Source organism: Sceloporus occidentalis, unplaced genomic scaffold (genome assembly GCF_023333645.1).
Source record: "Sceloporus occidentalis isolate IW3139 unplaced genomic scaffold, rSceOcc1.0.p SCAF_465, whole genome shotgun sequence".
Taxonomy (NCBI): domain Eukaryota; kingdom Metazoa; phylum Chordata; class Lepidosauria; order Squamata; family Phrynosomatidae; genus Sceloporus; species Sceloporus occidentalis.
The window spans coordinates 129,835-148,011 of NW_028317445.1; the positions used below are offsets into that span (position 1 = coordinate 129,835).

Below are 18,177 nucleotides of genomic sequence, written 5' to 3' on the forward strand. Positions count from 1 at the left end.
CGGTAATAAGGGGGAGCTGTCCGTATTCACATTCATATCAATCACATCATAAGACGTCTCCTCGTGTCCTCGGTGATCGGTGAAACTCCAGCGAAGTCTCCCGGACAGGGTCAGATAATCGCATATCCATAACTGCAAACAGGTCAAGCCAAATGACTAAAACTGATGAAATCACACAGAGACATCCAGAAAATCCTAGTCTTTGGGGGACAAATTTAAAATCAATGGCCTTAAAATGGCTTATCTGCGATCCCATAGGCATGTACTGAAAGGGTTAAATGATCCAGTAACGTCATCAAATGTTACAGCCTGTGTTAGTGACCATTATGATGTCAGCCCTCTGTCTTCTGCATCAACATTCTATTGTAGACAGTAAATGCTGCAGCGTCACCGCTTCTCCCAAGGACCGCTTAGCAGCTTCAGAAGACTTTTTACATAAATCTGCTGGTTTGGGACCAAAACACAAAAGTCAGAGAGATCCAGAAATCTTTGGCTTTGGATTAAAAATGTAGAATGAATAGTCTGAAATAGTCTTTAACATGCATGCTACTGAAAGGATTGAAGTATCTGTAACGTCACGAAATGATGCAACCTGTCTTGCTGCCCATTGTGATGTCATCATCGCCTGCTCCACGAACATTCTATCCTAGGCTGTAAATGCTGCCGCGTCACAGACGGCTCTCAGTCTCTTTCGAGGACCGGTGAGTACAGACGTGGTTAGATATCTCTGCTGGTCCAGAACCAAAGTCCTAGCGACGAGTCCATCTTGGAGACGATCAACACTGATGACAACCAACTCATGCAGCATTACAACGCGCTATTCACCACAGACCAAGTTGGCCAAAAATAACATCAACCTGATACTTTTTAACCAATCTTTGATTAAGAGGCCAACTTGGACTCCAGTGACTAGACACCAATTTATGTTGATGGTTCTCATCTTTAGCATCTTTAGGGTTTAGGGACTTTCAAACTTAAACTACTTAAACTTTGCAGGGTTGGGGGGGAGGGGCATTTACTGGCCCCAAGATAACTAACAGGGTGGCCCCTGAGCTCAATCCTATTTGTTTTGTACAGGATTTGCGAATGAAGCAAATGATCAGGCACGAGATGCCAGCTCTTTATTTTGGATGCGGACGCGGCTGCGTCTCGCTGTGGCTCATAGTCATGTGCTTAGCGCCATCACTGAGTCGCTGTTGCTACACGTGTTTCACCACGCCAGAAGATCAGGTAGATGTCTGCACCTTCATCAGTGAGAGGACATCATGGAAGGTTAAACAGTGTCAAGACAAAGTGAAGTACTTTTTCCAGAATGCCAGTGAGATCCTGATACGTAAGTTTATCATTTAATCGGCGTTCAGACTGAGCCGCGCGGGGACGGGACGTCATGTGACGTGACGGGTCGGGGGGCTTTAGTGTTGGGTCCGTATTCTATAGAACGTTCTCTAAACGGACTGACCTTAGCGCGGTGTCGTCACTGATGTTAGGAGCTGGGGCGGTGGGAATCTGTGCCCCATTAACAATAATTGTAGATCTAAAATTCATATTCTTGGGCTACCGCGGTTCGATTGAGGTGGCTTTGCCAATAACTTATGTCTTATTGTGAGCTGCTATACATGCTGATATAATTTTCTATTGACGCGCATGCCCGGGCTACCGCTTCATTATTATATATTTTAGGTACTTGGCTTGTATGTTTGTCATATATTTGTGTATTTGTCATTCCAGCATACTCCCAAAAAGACAAGGTGAAGGAACTTCTTCAAGGCTATACCAAGAGCATCAAGAAGGAGGACTCTGATAGTAAGTTGGATCTCCAGTTCATGGGAGATATGGGGCAGGATGGTGCATTTGGGGGCAATTTTATGAGTTTCAGGCAGGTGAAAAACCAGAATGCATGCTCCGTGCCATTTTATTAGAATTCAGAGGGACTGTTTCTCCTAAAGAGGAGCACTTGGGAGGGAATGCATTTAATGATCAGTATCTTGTGTTTATAGATTGGTTTATAAGCCTTGAACGTCTTGCCACGGAGTACACGGCACGGATAAAGGACATGGCAGCAAGTAAGTTTCCTAACAGATAATTAAGACACAAATTATTGGGGGTTTTGGGGGGCTGTAAACCCCTGTGATGCCCTCATACCCAGCAAATATTATGAGCTCTTAGAAAAGGGGGCATCAGGGTAGACGGACACGAGGGTTGGCAGAGGGACACAATGATTTGGGTTCTAAAGACACATAGAGACACACAGAAGTAACGTCACCCATGTATCTTGTACCAACACGCGGTAATATATTCACTACTAACAATTATTTCCTTTTTTCCCCCCAGAGCACAAACCCGATGTGTGCAAGCCTCCTTGTGGTAAGTAAACCCGAGTAATGACAGCCAGATTCATCCCGGGGCAAGTCCCACCAGTCCCAAAATACTCGTACCCGTTACCCACTCCTGGCCAAAGAACACCTCCAGAAAAGAAAACCTAGAAAGCCCCCCAGGAGACGTCTTATTAATGAGTTTGGGGTTAGAGGGTGTTACGGGTTTTAAGCTCAAATCTCATCCGGTGGCGACTCTTCTGATAAATCTTCTGATCTCTTTCTTTCTACGGCAGGGTTGCAGAAAGCGGCTCAAGTGTTCAGCTGCAAGGAGTGCTTGGATGTGGAGTGCGACCTCCCTGTGGATTGTCCTCGTACGTATCATCTACTTTCCAGTTTAGATGGTTATATTAAGGCAGAAAACTAGGAAACATTAAAAAAAAGTAGAATTTTCAGAAAATATAGCAGTAAATGTTTAGTATTGAGTTTTGGTAATAACTGCAGTATTTGTAATCGCGCTGCATTCTCGTCTATTGTTCCTGGATGTAATATTTCCCATGGAGTACCGGGGCTCCTCTTTGTAACAGGTTTTGTAAGAGTTGCGTAGATTAGGAAAGAGAAGCAGAGTTCTGAGCGTGTGGAGTACAGACGATGAGTGTCCCTTTAAACCTTTAGAGATATAACCTGCTACTCCAAGCTGTTTCTTGTTATCGCGGGTCGATGCAAACAGTTTTAATCATCATATAGAATGCGCTGCCCAAGGATTCTATCGCATCGTAAACCGTCTCTTCTCCTATTTTCAGTTGAAGACGTCCACATCAGAGAACCGGCAAGGACATACGTCGACTGCAACACCACGTTTCCCATCCCGGAGGATATTTCGGTGACGTGGAAATTTGCAGAAAGAGTAAGTTCCAACCCACTTAATCATTTACTGACCTGGCTGCTGGGTAGTATTTACAAAGAAGGGGTCACTCGGAGGAGCGCTAAGTATCCCAGCTGCACTATATCCAAAGAATGGACTTAGACTCTCGCTTTGGGATTCTACTTTCAAACATAAGATGGATCGTTCTGCTCACTAATATTTGATGTTTTGAAATCTTTTAGAGATTCCTAATTTTTATTTTTTTATTATGTTCTAGGTCCGGACGAAAGACCTCTCCTACTTTAAGAACATTCATACTGGAGAAGACCTGACTCTTTTGATTCAGCCGACGAGGGCCTACCACCAGGGCACCTACGCCTGTGAAATCACAGACGAGGATGATGATGTCATTGCCATAAAATTCTTTTTTCTGAACGGTAAGTTTCATAGATGAAGGACTTTGATGTCCTTTAATTTGTTGGGTGGAAGACGCCATGCAATGCCTGACTCTCCCATCCTTTTCCCTCATATATCTCAGTAGATGTTCACCACCAGCCAGTGGGACACATCGGGCACGAGGAATTAAGTGGAGGGCAATTGCATTTAAGTGTCTTCTGAAATCCTGACCTTAGTGTAAGGAGACTGGATCTCACCAAGTCCATTGGAGAGGGAATCGGTCAGATTTCAGCGTTTCGGGGTGGCAGACTCATGTGTATGTCTCGTAACCTCTTAGGTGTCTCTAAGAGCATGCCTTCTCTCTCCAATGGCAGCTGGGAGAGGGTAGAATTGGACTCAAGGGACCAATGCTAGTGAACAATAATTGGGAATTGGGGAAGGAAAAGTAACTGTGTAACTGTGGCTACTAAAATGCCTTAATTAGACAAATTTCTGTCATTGGGGGACTCTTGGCTGCCTTGTTACTTTATCCAGAGATAGAACGCGAGTCCTGTGGGTGACACAGCACAAATGGTTAACTTTTAGTCATCTTGGTAGAAATAGCCTAGGGATATATTATCATATATGAAAAAATAAATAACCGCTGGTACAATGTGATTTTATTCTCTCCATTCCCTGTTTCAGTATCCCGGATCGAGTACACGGCAGACAGCCAGCTGGGAGAAATATTTGACGCGGTTGTGAGGTCACCTGTGTCGCTGGATATAGCGCCTCCTGCCCCTCCATCGCGTTTCTCCGATTCCATCATGAAGACCATCTTTGAGTCGGAGAAATCACTGAGCAGTAAAGCCACTATTTACCTGACCGTGGCCTTTGCGCTTGCCGTCCTGCTGGTCATCCTGGCATGCGGGTAAGAAGAAAAGCTTTTTTTCTCTTTGTTCATTGAAAGCAGAATAAGCCCCTGGGTTCTCTAACTGCAGGACTGATTCTTTAGAACGTCGGCTATCAATCTGTTATATTTATCCAAAGGCACATAATTAGGTGACCCCTATCTCCCTTTCAAGAACAAATTGTATAAGGTGAAGATGTATGTGAATAATAAAAAAACACTTTTAACTCTCTTACAGAGCCGTCTGCTACTATGCCAATGACGTGGACTTCTCATCGATGGAAGACAGGATGAGGGGAATTCCCTAAGAACATCTCACCGGAATACGTCACGTTTACATTATGTATATAGTTATAGGTTCTCTGTAGAATTTATGTAGTATAATAAGTAAAAAAAGTAGTACTAGAATTCAGTTTTATGTGTTTTTTATTTCATTATTTTAATTATTTATTTTATTCATTTAAACTGTTTACATGTGATTGGCCTGAGAAGCCAAACCGATTATTGGACACCTAAAACATCAAAAATAAACAACTTTATATCGTATTTATATTAAATAGTATTTCCATTAGTGCTTTTGATCCCATTGACAGCTTATTGTTTAATTATTACTATTATTATATCAACCTTAATATTATTAAAAAAAATTATTTTAAGCACACAAAGCATTATTTTATTTTTATATTATTTTATTTTTCAACATTTATACTTTCTAGATGTAATATATAAAGGGAACACTAGAAGGCATAATACATATTCACTATACATTGCAATTAACAGAATGTATTTTTCCTTTCTATATTTCCTTTTTTACATTTTTTCCTTTTTGGAGACTTCACCAGAACACATTGAAATACGTTTATTGGAAACAACTGCATTCAAACGGGTTTTATCTCAAGGACAATAATTATAATTTTTATTTTTAAATTAAACTGAACATATAAAATTTATGGTTGAATTATTTTTGGATTAATATTTTTGGGGGAAGGAAAATATTTTGGATTATATATTGCACCATTATAGGGGTAATTAGAGGTTGACATCTTTAGAACCTTGGGATTATAGCTTTGTGCAGTAAAATAAGACCATATTGGGTTTATTTTATGGAGTTAAGGTGAAAATAATAATAAAAAAAGGGTGTTAGTTCAGTTACACTTTAACGCTTCCGGAGCTAGAAGGACTTAACCTCACTAACAATTTCATTTTGTAACCAAAACACATTAAAGGAGTTAAATGACATTTATACGCGGGCACCCCCCCCCCCCCCACAAACCCCTCTCTTCTTCGTTCTTGGAACCTCATTTAACACTAGCTGGATAAGCAGTAAAATGATGTGTGTGTATATAATATATATATATATATACATACTGGTGTATATACACACACATATATATATATATATATATATATATATATACACAGTACTGCACAGAAACATTTTAGACAGGTGAAAAAACATACAGTAAAGTAAGAAAAGTTTTAAAAATTAATGGTTTATTTTTATCATTTCACAAAATATATTTGCTTGGACAGCCTGTGTGGGAAAACCAAACGCACAAAAGCTGGAAAAATATAAGAAAAAATATATGAACGATTAAAATAAAAACTGCAAAAAAAACCAAAATATATGTAAAAATGTAGCAAGAAACATACCTTTGTTTATTTAAGTAAACCATAATAATAGTAATAACAAAATTAGGAATATTACCCCCCTTATATAAAAAAAATATATGGTGAAATGTTAAATCACTATATACAACATACAAATTATATAATTGCAATACATACATTTTTTTTTACTTTACTAAGAGGGTGGTAGATAAGTGGAACAGTCTCCCAGCAGAAGTGGTAGAGGGTAATACAGTGAGGGTATTAAACATGCATGGGATAGACATACAGCTCCTGAATCTAAGACGAGACCAACGGCTGATTAAGGTTTGAGTCTTTACAGCAGGAGAAACGGGCAGACTAGACGGGGGCCGGATAGGGCCGATCTGCTGGAGAATTCTATCTCAACGACAATCAGACCAGCAGAAAAAAGACAATAATAACACGTGAAAATGAGCTGTAACTTATTTCATTACTGCCCTTCACTCGGCGGTAATAAGGGGGAGCTGTCCGTATTCACATTCATATCAATCACATCATAAGACGTCTCCTCGTGTCCTCGGTGATCGGTGAAACTCCAGCGAAGTCTCCCGGACAGGGTCAGATAATCGCATATCCATAACTGCAAACAGGTCAAGCCAAATGACTAAAACTGATGAAATCACACAGAGACATCCAGAAAATCCTAGTCTTTGGGGGACAAACGGCTTATCTGCAATCCATTGGCATGTACTGAAAGGGTTAAATGATCCAGTAACGTCATCAAATGTTACAGCCTGTGTTAGTGACCATTATGATGTCAGCCCTCTGTCTTCTGCATCAACATTCTATTGTAGACAGTAAATGCTGCAGCGTCACCGCTTCTCCCAAGGACCGCTTAGCAGCTTCAGAAGACTTTTTACATAAATCTGCTGGTTTGGGACCAAAACACAAAAGTCAGAGAGATCCAGAAATCTTTGGCTTTGGATTAAAAATGTAGAATGAATAGTCTGAAATAGTCTTTAACGTGCATGCTACTGAAAGGATTGAAGTATCTTGTAACGTCACGAAATGATGCAACCTGTCTTGCTGCCCATTGTGATGTCATCATCGCCTGCTCCACGAACATTCTATCCTAGACTGTAAATGCTGCCGCGTCACAGACGGCTCTCAGTCTCTTTCGAGGACCGGTGAGTACAGACGTGGTTAGATATCTCTGCTGGTCCAGAACCAAAGTCCTAGCGACGAGTCCATCTTGGAGACGATCAACACTGATGACAACCAACTCATGCAGCATTACAACACGCTATTCACCACAGACCAAGTTGGCCAAAAATAACATCAACCTGATACTTTTTAACCAATCTTTGATTAAGAGGCCAACTTGGACTCCAGTGACTAGACACCAAATTATGTTGATGGTTCTCATCTTTAGCATCTTTAGGGTTTAGGAACTTTCAAACTTAAACTACTTAAACTTTGCAGGGTTGGGGGGGAGGGGCATTTACTGGCCCCAAGATAACTAACAGGGTGGCCCCTGAGCTCAATCCTATTTGTTTTGTACAGGATTTGCGAATGAAGCAAATGATCAGGCACGAGATGCCAGCTCTTTATTTTGGATGCGGACGCGGCTGCGTCTCGCTGTGGCTCATAGTCATGTGCTTAGCGCCATCACTGAGTCGCTGTTGCTACACGTGTTTCACCACGCCAGAAGATCAGGTAGATGTCTGCACCTTCATCAGTGAGAGGACATCATGGAAGGTTAAACAGTGTCAAGACAAAGTGAAGCACTTTTTCCAGAATGCCAGTGAGATCCTGATACGTAAGTTTATCATTTAATCGGCGTTCAGACTGAGCCGCGCGGGGAAGGGACGTCATGTGACGTGACGGGTCGGGGGGCTTTAGCGTTGGGTCCGTATTCTATAGAACGTTCTCTAAACGGACTGACCTTAGCGCGGTGTCGTCACTGATGTTAGGAGCTGGGGCGGTGGGAATCTGTGCCCCATTAACACTAATTGTAGAGCTAAAATTCATATTCTTGGGCTACCGCGGTTCGATTGAGGTGGCTTTGCCAATAACTTATGTTGTATTGTGAGCTGCTATACATGCTGATATAATTTTCTATTGATGCGCATGCCCGGGCTACCGCTTCATTATTATATATTTTAGGTACTTGGCTTGTATGTTTGTCATATATTTGTGTATTTGTCATTCCAGCATACTCCCAAAAAGACAAGGTGAAGGAACTTCTTCAAGGCTATACCAAGAGCATCAAGAAGGAGGACTCTGATAGTAAGTTGGATCTCCAGTTCATGGGAGATATGGGGCAGGATGGTGCATTTGGGGGCAATTTTATGAGTTTCAGGCAGGTGAAAAACCAGAATGCATGCTCCGTGCCATTTTATTAGAATTCAGAGGGACTGTTTCTCCTAAAGAGGAGCACTTGGGAGGGAATGCATTTAATGATCAGTATCTTGTGTTTATAGATTGGTTTATAAGCCTTGAACGTCTTGCCACGGAGTACACGGCACGGATAAAGGACATGGCAGCAAGTAAGTTTCCTAACAGATAATTAAGACACAAATTATTGGGGGTTTTGGGGGGCTGTAAACCCCTGTGATGCCCTCATACCCAGCAAATATTATGAGCTCTTAGAAAAGGGGGCATCAGGGTAGACGGACACGAGGGTTGGCAGAGGGACACAATGATTTGGGTTCTAAAGACACATAGAGACACACAGAAGTAACGTCACCCATGTATCTTGTACCAACACGCGGTAATATATTCACTACTAACAATTATTTCCTTTTTTCCCCCCAGAGCACAAACCCGATGTGTGCAAGCCTCCTTGTGGTAAGTAAACCCGAGTAATGACAGCCAGATTCATCCCGGGGCAAGTCCCACCAGTCCCAAAATACTCGTACCCGTTACCCACTCCTGGCCAAAGAACACCTCCAGAAAAGAAAACCTAGAAAGCCCCCCAGGAGACGTCTTATTAATGAGTTTGGGGTTAGAGGGTGTTACGGGTTTTAAGCTCAAATCTCATCCGGTGGCGACTCTTCTGATAAATCTTCTGATCTCTTTCTTTCTACGGCAGGGTTGCAGAAAGCGGCTCAAGTGTTCAGCTGCAAGGAGTGCTTGGATGTGGAGTGCGACCTCCCTGTGGATTGTCCTCGTACGTATCATCTACTTTCCAGTTTAGATGGTTATATTAAGGCAGAAAACTAGGAAACATTAAAAAAAAGTAGAATTTTCAGAAAATATAGCAGTAAATGTTTAGTATTGAGTTTTGGTAATAACTGCAGTATTTGTAATCGCGCTGCATTCTCGTCTATTGTTCCTGGATGTAATATTTCCCATGGAGTACCGGGGCTCCTCTTTGTAACAGGTTTTGTAAGAGTTGCGTAGATTAGGAAAGAGAAGCAGAGTTCTGAGCGTGTGGAGTACAGACGATGAGTGTCCCTTTAAACCTTTAGAGATATAACCTGCTACTCCAAGCTGTTTCTTGTTATCGCGGGTCGATGCAAACAGTTTTAATCATCATATAGAATGCGCTGCCCAAGGATTCTATCGCATCGTAAACCGTCTCTTCTCCTATTTTCAGTTGAAGACGTCCACATCAGAGAACCGGCAAGGACATACGTCGACTGCAACACCACGTTTCCCATCCCGGAGGATATTTCGGTGACGTGGAAATTTGCAGAAAGAGTAAGTTCCAACCCACTTAATCATTTACTGACCTGGCTGCTGGGTACTATTTACAAAGAAGGGGTCACTCGGAGGAGCGCTAAGTATCCCAGCTGCACTATATCCAAAGAATGGACTTAGACTCTCGCTTTGGGATTCTACTTTCAAACATAAGATGGATCGTTCTGCTCACTAATATTTGATGTTTTGAAATCTTTTAGAGATTCCTAATTTTTATTTTTTTATTATGTTCTAGGTCCGGACGAAAGACCTCTCCTACTTTAAGAACATTCATACTGGAGAAGACCTGACTCTTTTGATTCAGCCGACGAGGGCCTACCACCAGGGCACCTACGCCTGTGAAATCACAGACGAGGATGATGATGTCATTGCCATAAAATTCTTTTTTCTGAACGGTAAGTTTCATAGATGAAGGACTTTGATGTCCTTTAATTTGTTGGGTGGAAGACGCCATGCAATGCCTGACTCTCCCATCCTTTTCCCTCATATATCTCAGTAGATGTTCACCACCAGCCAGTGGGACACATCGGGCACGAGGAATTAAGTGGAGGGCAATTGCATTTAAGTGTCTTCTGAAATCCTGACCTTAGTGTAAGGAGACTGGATCTCACCAAGTCCATTGGAGAGGGAATCGGTCAGATTTCAGCGTTTCGGGGTGGCAGACTCATGTGTATGTCTCGTAACCTCTTAGGTGTCTCTAAGAGCATGCCTTCTCTCTCCAATGGCAGCTGGGAGAGGGTAGAATTGGACTCAAGGGACCAATGCTAGTGAACAATAATTGGGAATTGGGGAAGGAAAAGTAACTGTGTAACTGTGGCTACTAAAATGCCTTAATTAGACAAATTTCTGTCATTGGGGGACTCTTGGCTGCCTTGTTACTTTATCCAGAGATAGAACGCGAGTCCTGTGGGTGACACAGCACAAATGGTTAACTTTTAGTCATCTTGGTAGAAATAGCCTAGGGATATATTATCATATATGAAAAAATAAATAACCGCTGGTACAATGTGATTTTATTCTCTCCATTCCCTGTTTCAGTATCCCGGATCGAGTACACGGCAGACAGCCAGCTGGGAGAAATATTTGATGCGGTTGTGAGGTCACCTGTGTCGCTGGATATAGCGCCTCCTGCCCCTCCATCGCGTTTCTCCGATTCCATCATGAAGACCATCTTTGAGTCGGAGAAATCACTGAGCAGTAAAGCCACTATTTACCTGACCGTGGCCTTTGCGCTTGCCGTCCTGCTGGTCATCCTGGCATGCGGGTAAGAAGAAAAGCTTTTTTTCTCTTTGTTCATTGAAAGCAGAATAAGCCCCTGGGTTCTCTAACTGCAGGACTGATTCTTTAGAACGTCGGCTATCAATCTGTTATATTTATCCAAAGGCACATAATTAGGTGACCCCTATCTCCCTTTCAAGAAAATAATGTATAAGGTGAAGATGTATGTGAATAATAAAAAAACACTTTTAACTCTCTTACAGAGCCGTCTGCTACTATGCCAATGACGTGGACTTCTCATCGATGGAAGACAGGATGAGGGGAATTCCCTAAGAACATCTCACCGGAATACGTCACGTTTACATTATGTATATAGTTATAGGTTCTCTGTAGAATTTATGTAGTATAATAAGTAAAAAAAGTAGTACTAGAATTCAGTTTTATGTGTTTTTTATTTCATTATTTTAATTATTTATTTTATTCATTTAAACTGTTTACATGTGATTGGCCTGAGAAGCCAAACCGATTATTGGACACCTAAAACATCAAAAATAAACAACTTTATATCGTATTTATATTAAATAGTATTTCCATTAGTGCTATTGATCCCATTGACAGCTTATTGTTTAATTATTACTATTATTATATCAACCTTAATATTATTAAAAAAAATAATTTTAAGCACACAAAGCATTATTTTATTTTTATATTATTTTATTTTTTAACATTTATACTTTCTAGATGTAATATATAAAGGGAACACTAGAGGGCAGTAATACATATTCACTATACATTGCAATTAACAGAATGTATTTTTCCTTTATATATTTCCTTTTTAACATTTTTTTCTTTTTGGAGACTTCACCAGAACACATTGAAATAAGTTTATTGGAAACAACTGCATTCAAACGGGTTTTATCTCAAAGACAATAATTATAATTTTTATTTTTAAATTAAACTGAACATATAAAATTTATGGTTGAATTATTTTTGGATTAATATTTTTGGGGGAAGGAAAATATTTTGGATTATATATTGCACCATTATTGGGGTAATTAGAGGTTGACATCTTTAGAACCTTGGGATTATAGCTTTGTGCAGTAAAATAAGACCATATTGGGTTTATTTTATGGAGTTAAGGTGAAAATAATAATAAAAAAAGGGTGTTAGTTCAGTTACACTTTAACGCTTCTGGAGCTAGAAGGACTTAACCTCACTAACAATTTCATTTTGTAACCAAAACTCCTTAAAGGAGTTAAATGACATTTATACGTGGGTACCCCCCCCCTCACAAACCCCTCTCTTCTTTGTTCTTGGAACCTCATTTAACACTAGCTGGATAAGCAGTAAAATGATGTGTGTGTATATAATATATATATATATACATACTGGTGTATATACACACACACATATATATATATATATATATATATATATATATATACACACAGTACTGCACAGAAACATTTTAGACAGGTGAAAAAACATACAGTAAAGTAAGAAAAGTTTTAAAAATTAATGGTTTATTTTTATCATTTCACAAAATATATTTGCTTGGACAGCCTGTGTGGGAAAACCAAACGCACAAAAGCCGGAAAAATATAAGAAAAAATATATGAACGATTAAAATAAAAACTGCAAAAAAACCCCAAATATATGTAAAAATGTAGCAAGAAACATACCTTTGTTTATTTAAGTAAACCATAATAATAGTAATAACAAAATTAGGAATATTACCCCCCTTATATAAAAAGAATATATGGTGAAATGTTAAATCACAATATACAACATACAAATTATATAATTGCAATACATACATTTTTTTTTACTTTACTAAGAGGGTGGTAGATAAGTGGAACAGTCTCCCAGCAGAAGTGGTAGAGGGTAATACAGTGAGGGTATTAAACATGCATGGGATAGACATACGGCTCCTGAATCTAAGACGAGACCAACGACTGATTAAGGTTTGAGTCTTTACAGCAGGAGAAACGGGCAGACTAGACGGGGGCCGGATAGGGCCGATCTGCTGGAGAATTCTATCTCAACGACAATCAGACCAGCAGAAAAAAGACAGTAATAACACGTGAAAATGAGCTGTAACTTATTTCATTACTGCCCTTCACTCGGCGGTAATAAGGGGGAGCTGTCCGTATTCACATTCATATCAATCACATCATAAGACGTCTCCTCGTGTCCTCGGTGATCGGTGAAACTCCAGCGAAGTCTCCCGGACAGGGTCAGATAATCGCATATCCATAACTGCAAACAGGTCAAGCCAAATGACTAAAACTGATGAAATCACACAGAGACATCCAGAAAATCCTAGTCTTTGGGGGACAAATTTAAAATCAATGGCCTTAAAATGGCTTATCTGCGATCCCATAGGCATGTACTGAAAGGGTTAAATGATCCAGTAACGTCATCGAATGTTACAGCCTGTGTTAGTGACCATTATGATGTCAGCCCTCTGTCTTCTGCATCAACATTCTATTGTAGACAGTAAATGCTGCAGCGTCACCGCTTTTCCCAAGGACCGCTTAGCAGCTTCAGAAGACTTTTTACATAAATCTGCTGGTTTGGGACCAAAACACAAAAGTCAGAGAGATCCAGAAATCTTTGGCTTTGGATTAAAAATGTAGAATGAATAGTCTGAAATAGTCTTTAACGTGCATGCTACTGAAAGGATTGAAGTATCTTGTAACGTCACGAAATGATGCAACCTGTCTTGCTGCCCATTGTGATGTCATCATCGCCTGCTCCACGAACATTCTATCCTAGGCTGTAAATGCTGCCGCGTCACAGACGGCTCTCAGTCTCTTTCGAGGACCGGTGAGTACAGACGTGGTTAGATATCTCTGCTGGTCCAGAACCAAAGTCCTAGCGACGAGTCCATCTTGGAGACGATCAACACTGATGACAACCAACTCATGCAGCATTACAACGCGCTATTCACCACAGACCAAGTTGGCCAAAAATAACATCAACCTGATACTTTTTAACCAATCTTTGATTAAGAGGCCAACTTGGACTCCAGTGACTAGACACCAATTTATGTTGATGGTTCTCATCTTTAGCATCTTTAGGGTTTAGGGACTTTCAAACTTAAACTACTTAAACTTTGCAGGGTTGGGGGGGAGGGGCATTTACTGGCCCCAAGATAACTAACAGGGTGGCCCCTGAGCTCAATCCTATTTGTTTTGTACAGGATTTGCGAATGAAGCAAATGATCAGGCACGAGATGCCAGCTCTTTATTTTGGATGCGGACGCGGCTGCGTCTCGCTGTGGCTCATAGTCATGTGCTTAGCGCCATCACTGAGTCGCTGTTGCTACACGTGTTTCACCACGCCAGAAGATCAGGTAGATGTCTGCACCTTCATCAGTGAGAGGACATCATGGAAGGTTAAACAGTGTCAAGACAAAGTGAAGCACTTTTTCCAGAATGCCAGTGAGATCCTGATACGTAAGTTTATCATTTAATCGGCGTTCAGACTGAGCCGCGCGGGGACGGGACGTCATGTGACGTGACGGGTCGGGGGGCTTTAGTGTTGGGTCCGTATTCTATAGAACGTTCTCTAAACGGACTGACCTTAGCGCGGTGTTGTCACTGATGTTAGGAGCTGGGGCGGTGGGAATCTGTGCCCCATTAACAATAATTGTAGATCTAAAATTCATATTCTTGGGCTACCGCGGTTCGATTGAGGTGGCTTTGCCAATAACTTATGTCGTATTGTGAGCTGCTATACATGCTGATACATTTTTCTATTGATGTCCATGCCCGGGCTACCGCTTCATTATTATATATTTTAGGTACTTGGCTTGTATGTTTGTCATATATTTGTGTATTTGTCATTCCAGCATACTCCCAAAAAGACAAGGTGAAGGAACTTCTTCAAGGCTATACCAAGAGCATCAAGAAGGAGGACTCTGATAGTAAGTTGGATCTCCAGTTCATCCATAAGATTAAATAAGGCAGATATGGGGCAGGATGGTGCATTTGGGGGCAATTTCAGGCAGGTGAAAAACCAGAATGCATGCTCCGTGCCATTTTATTAGAATTCAGAGGGACTGTTTCTCCTAAAGAGGAGCACTTGGGAGGGAATGCATTTAATGATCAGTATCTTGTGTTTATAGATTGGTTTATAAGCCTTGAACGTCTTGCCACGGAGTACACGGCACGGATAAAGGACATGGCAGCAAGTAAGTTTCCTAACAGATAATTAAGACACAAATTATTGGGGGTTTTGGGGGGCTGTAAACCCCTGTGATGCCCTCATACCCAGCAAATATTATGAGCTCTTAGAAAAGGGGGCATCAGGGTAGACGGACACGAGGGTTGGCAGAGGGACACAATGATTTGGGTTCTAAAGACACATAGAGACACACAGAAGTAACGTCACCCATGTATCTTGTACCAACACCCGGTAATATATTCACTACTAACAATTATTTCCTTTTTTCCCCCCAGAGCACAAACCCGATGTGTGCAAGCCTCCTTGTGGTAAGTAAACCCGAGTAATGACAGCCAGATTCATCCCGGGGCAAGTCCCACCAGTCCCAAAATACTCGTACCCGTTACCCACTCCTGGCCAAAGAACACCTCCAGAAAAGAAAACCTAGAAAGCCCCCCAGGAGACGTCTTATTAATGAGTTTGGGGTTAGAGGGTGTTACGGGTTTTAAGCTCAAATCTCATCCGGTGGCGACTCTTCTGATAAATCTTCTGATCTCTTTCTTTCTACGGCAGGGTTGCAGAAAGCGGCTCAAGTGTTCAGCTGCAAGGAGTGCTTGGATGTGGAGTGCGACCTCCCTGTGGATTGTCCTCGTACGTATCATCTACTTTCCAGTTTAGATGGTTATATTAAGGCAGAAAACTAGGAAACATTAAAAAAAAGTAGAATTTTCAGAAAATATAGCAGTAAATGTTTAGTATTGAGTTTTGGTAATAACTGCAGTATTTGTAATCGCGCTGCATTCTCGTCTATTGTTCTTGGATGTAATATTTCCCATGGTGTACCGGGGCTCCTCTTTGTAACAGGTTTTGTAAGAGTTGCGTAGATTAGGAAAGAGAAGCAGAGTTCTGAGCGTGTGGAGTACAGACGATGAGCGTCCCTTTAAACCTTTAGAGATATAACCTGCTACTCCAAGCTGTTTCTTGTTATCGCGGGTCGATGCAAACAGTTTTAATCATCATATAGAATGCGCTGCCCAAGGATTCTATCGCATCGTAAACCGTCTCTTCTCCTATTTTCAGTTGAAGACGTCCACATCAGAGAACCGGCAAGGACATACGTCGACTGCAACACCACGTTTCCCATCCCGGAGGATATTTCGGTGACGTGGAAATTTGCAGAAAGAGTAAGTTCCAACCCACGTAATCATTTAATGACCTGGCTGCTGGGTAGTATTTACAAAGAAGGGGTCACTCGGAGGAGCGCTAAGTATCCCAGCTGCTCTACATCCAAAGAATGGACTTAGACTCTCGCTTTGGGATTCTACAGCCGGTCCCGTTCCCTATGAATTACTTTCAAACATAAGATGGATCGTTCTGCTCACTAATATTTAATGTTTTGAAATCTTTTAGAGATTCCTAGTTTTTATTTTTTTTATTATGTTCTAGGTCCGGACGAAAGACCTCTCCTACTTTAAGAACATTCATACTGGAGAAGACCTGACTCTTTTGATTCAGCCGACGAGGGCCTACCACCAGGGCACCTATGCCTGTGAAATCACAGACGAGGACGATGATGTCATTGCCATAAAATTCTTTTTTCTGAACGGTAAGTTTCATAGATGAAGGACTTTGCTGTCCTTTAATTTGTTGGGTGGAAGACGCCATGCAATGCCTGACTCTCCCATCCTTTTCCCTCATATATCTCAGTAGATGTTCACCACCAGCCAGTGGGACACATCGGGCACGAGGAATTAAGTGGAGGGCAATTGCATTTTAAGTGTTTTCTGAAATCCTGACCTTAGTGTAAGGAGACTGGATCTCACCAAGTCCATTGGAGAGGGAATCGGTCAGATTTCAGCGTTTCGGGGTGGCAGACTCATGTGTATGCCTCGTAACCTCTTAGGTGTCTCTAAGAGCATGCCTTCTCTCTCCAATGGCAGCTGGGAGAGGGTAGAATTGGACTCAAGGGACCAATGCTAGTGAACAATAATTGGGAATTGGGGAAGGAAAAGTAACTGTGTAACTGTGGCTACTAAAATGCCTTAATTAGACAAATTTCTGTCATTGGGGGACTCTTGGCTGCCTTGTTACTTTATCCAGAGATAGAACGCGAGTCCTGTGGGTGACACAGCACAAATGGTTAACTTTTAGTCATCTTGGTAGAAATAGCCTAGGGATATATTATCATATATGAAAAAATAAATAACCGCTGGTACAATGTGATTTTATTCTCTCTATTCCCTGTTTCAGTATCCCGGATCGAGTACACGGCAGACAGCCAGCTGGGAGAAATATTTGATGCGGTTGTGAGGTCACCTGTGTCGCTGGATATAGCGCCTCCTGCCCCTCCATCGCGTTTCTCCGATTCCATCATGAAGACCATCTTTGAGTCGGAGAAATCACTGAGCAGTAAAGCCACTATTTACCTGACCGTGGCCTTTGCGCTTGCCGTCCTGCTGGTCATCCTGGCATGCGGGTAAGAAGAAAAGCTTTTTTTCTCTTTGTTCATTGAAAGCAGAATAAGCCCCTGGGTTCTCTAACTGCAGGACTGATTCTTTAGAACGTCGGCTATCAATCTGTTATATTTATCCAAAGGCACATAATTAGGTGACCCCTATCTCCCTTTCAAGAACAAATTGTATAAGGTGAAGATGTATGTGAATAATAAAAAAACACTTTTAACTCTCTTACAGAGCCGTCTGCTACTATGCCAATGACGTGGACTTCTCATCGATGGAAGACAGGATGAGGGGAATTCCCTAAGAACATCTCACCGGAATACGTCACGTTTACATTATGTATATAGTTATAGGTTCTCTGTAGAATTTATGTAGTATAATAAGTAAAAAAAGTAGTACTAGAATTCAGTTTTATGTGTTTTTTATTTCATTATTTTAATTATTTATTTTATTCATTTAAACTGTTTACATGTGATTGGCCTGAGAAGCCAAACCGATTATTGGACACCTAAAACATCAAAAATAAACAACTTTATATCGTATTTATATTAAATAGTATTTCCATTAGTGCTA

The 18,177-nt window shown here is 41.2% G+C and overlaps 3 protein-coding genes across 3 annotated transcripts; all 3 read left to right on the forward strand.

Annotated features, from left to right (window-relative positions):
• Positions 1-1,167: 1,167 nt before the first annotated feature.
• On the forward strand, positions 1,168-4,770 carry LOC149271742 (sperm acrosome membrane-associated protein 6-like). The gene is made up of 8 exons (XM_089507155.1): positions 1,168-1,333; positions 1,729-1,803; positions 1,998-2,063; positions 2,609-2,686; positions 3,116-3,219; positions 3,455-3,614; positions 4,258-4,483; positions 4,701-4,770. The coding sequence occupies exons 1-8, from the start codon at positions 1,168-1,170 to the stop codon at positions 4,768-4,770; spliced, it is 945 nt and encodes a 314-aa protein (XP_089363281.1).
• Positions 4,771-7,705: 2,935 nt separating this feature from the next.
• LOC149271743 (sperm acrosome membrane-associated protein 6-like) lies at positions 7,706-11,308 on the forward strand. The gene is made up of 8 exons (XM_089507156.1): positions 7,706-7,871; positions 8,267-8,341; positions 8,536-8,601; positions 9,147-9,224; positions 9,654-9,757; positions 9,993-10,152; positions 10,796-11,021; positions 11,239-11,308. Exons 1-8 carry the CDS (start codon positions 7,706-7,708, stop codon positions 11,306-11,308), a joined length of 945 nt encoding a protein of 314 aa, XP_089363282.1.
• Positions 11,309-14,270: 2,962 nt separating this feature from the next.
• LOC149271744 (sperm acrosome membrane-associated protein 6-like) lies at positions 14,271-17,908 on the forward strand. Its single transcript, XM_089507157.1, has 8 exons — positions 14,271-14,436; positions 14,832-14,906; positions 15,108-15,173; positions 15,719-15,796; positions 16,226-16,329; positions 16,592-16,751; positions 17,396-17,621; positions 17,839-17,908. Exons 1-8 carry the CDS (start codon positions 14,271-14,273, stop codon positions 17,906-17,908), a joined length of 945 nt encoding a protein of 314 aa, XP_089363283.1.
• Positions 17,909-18,177: the final 269 nt, after the last annotated feature.

Coding starts and splice junctions, on each gene's coding strand:
- LOC149271742 (XM_089507155.1), top strand. CDS start 1,168: ATGTGCTTAGCGCCATCACTGAGTCGCTGTTGCTACACGTGTTTCACC. Junction 1,334..1,728: donor TGCCAGTGAGATCCTGATAC/GTAAGTTTATCA, acceptor TTGTCATTCCAG/CATACTCCCAAAAAGACAAG. Junction 2,064..2,608: donor GATAAAGGACATGGCAGCAA/GTAAGTTTCCTA, acceptor TTTCTACGGCAG/GGTTGCAGAAAGCGGCTCAA.
- LOC149271743 (XM_089507156.1), top strand. CDS start 7,706: ATGTGCTTAGCGCCATCACTGAGTCGCTGTTGCTACACGTGTTTCACC. Junction 8,602..9,146: donor GATAAAGGACATGGCAGCAA/GTAAGTTTCCTA, acceptor TTTCTACGGCAG/GGTTGCAGAAAGCGGCTCAA. Junction 10,153..10,795: donor AAAATTCTTTTTTCTGAACG/GTAAGTTTCATA, acceptor TCCCTGTTTCAG/TATCCCGGATCGAGTACACG.
- LOC149271744 (XM_089507157.1), top strand. CDS start 14,271: ATGTGCTTAGCGCCATCACTGAGTCGCTGTTGCTACACGTGTTTCACC. Junction 14,437..14,831: donor TGCCAGTGAGATCCTGATAC/GTAAGTTTATCA, acceptor TTGTCATTCCAG/CATACTCCCAAAAAGACAAG. Junction 14,907..15,107: donor CAAGAAGGAGGACTCTGATA/GTAAGTTGGATC, acceptor TTGTGTTTATAG/ATTGGTTTATAAGCCTTGAA.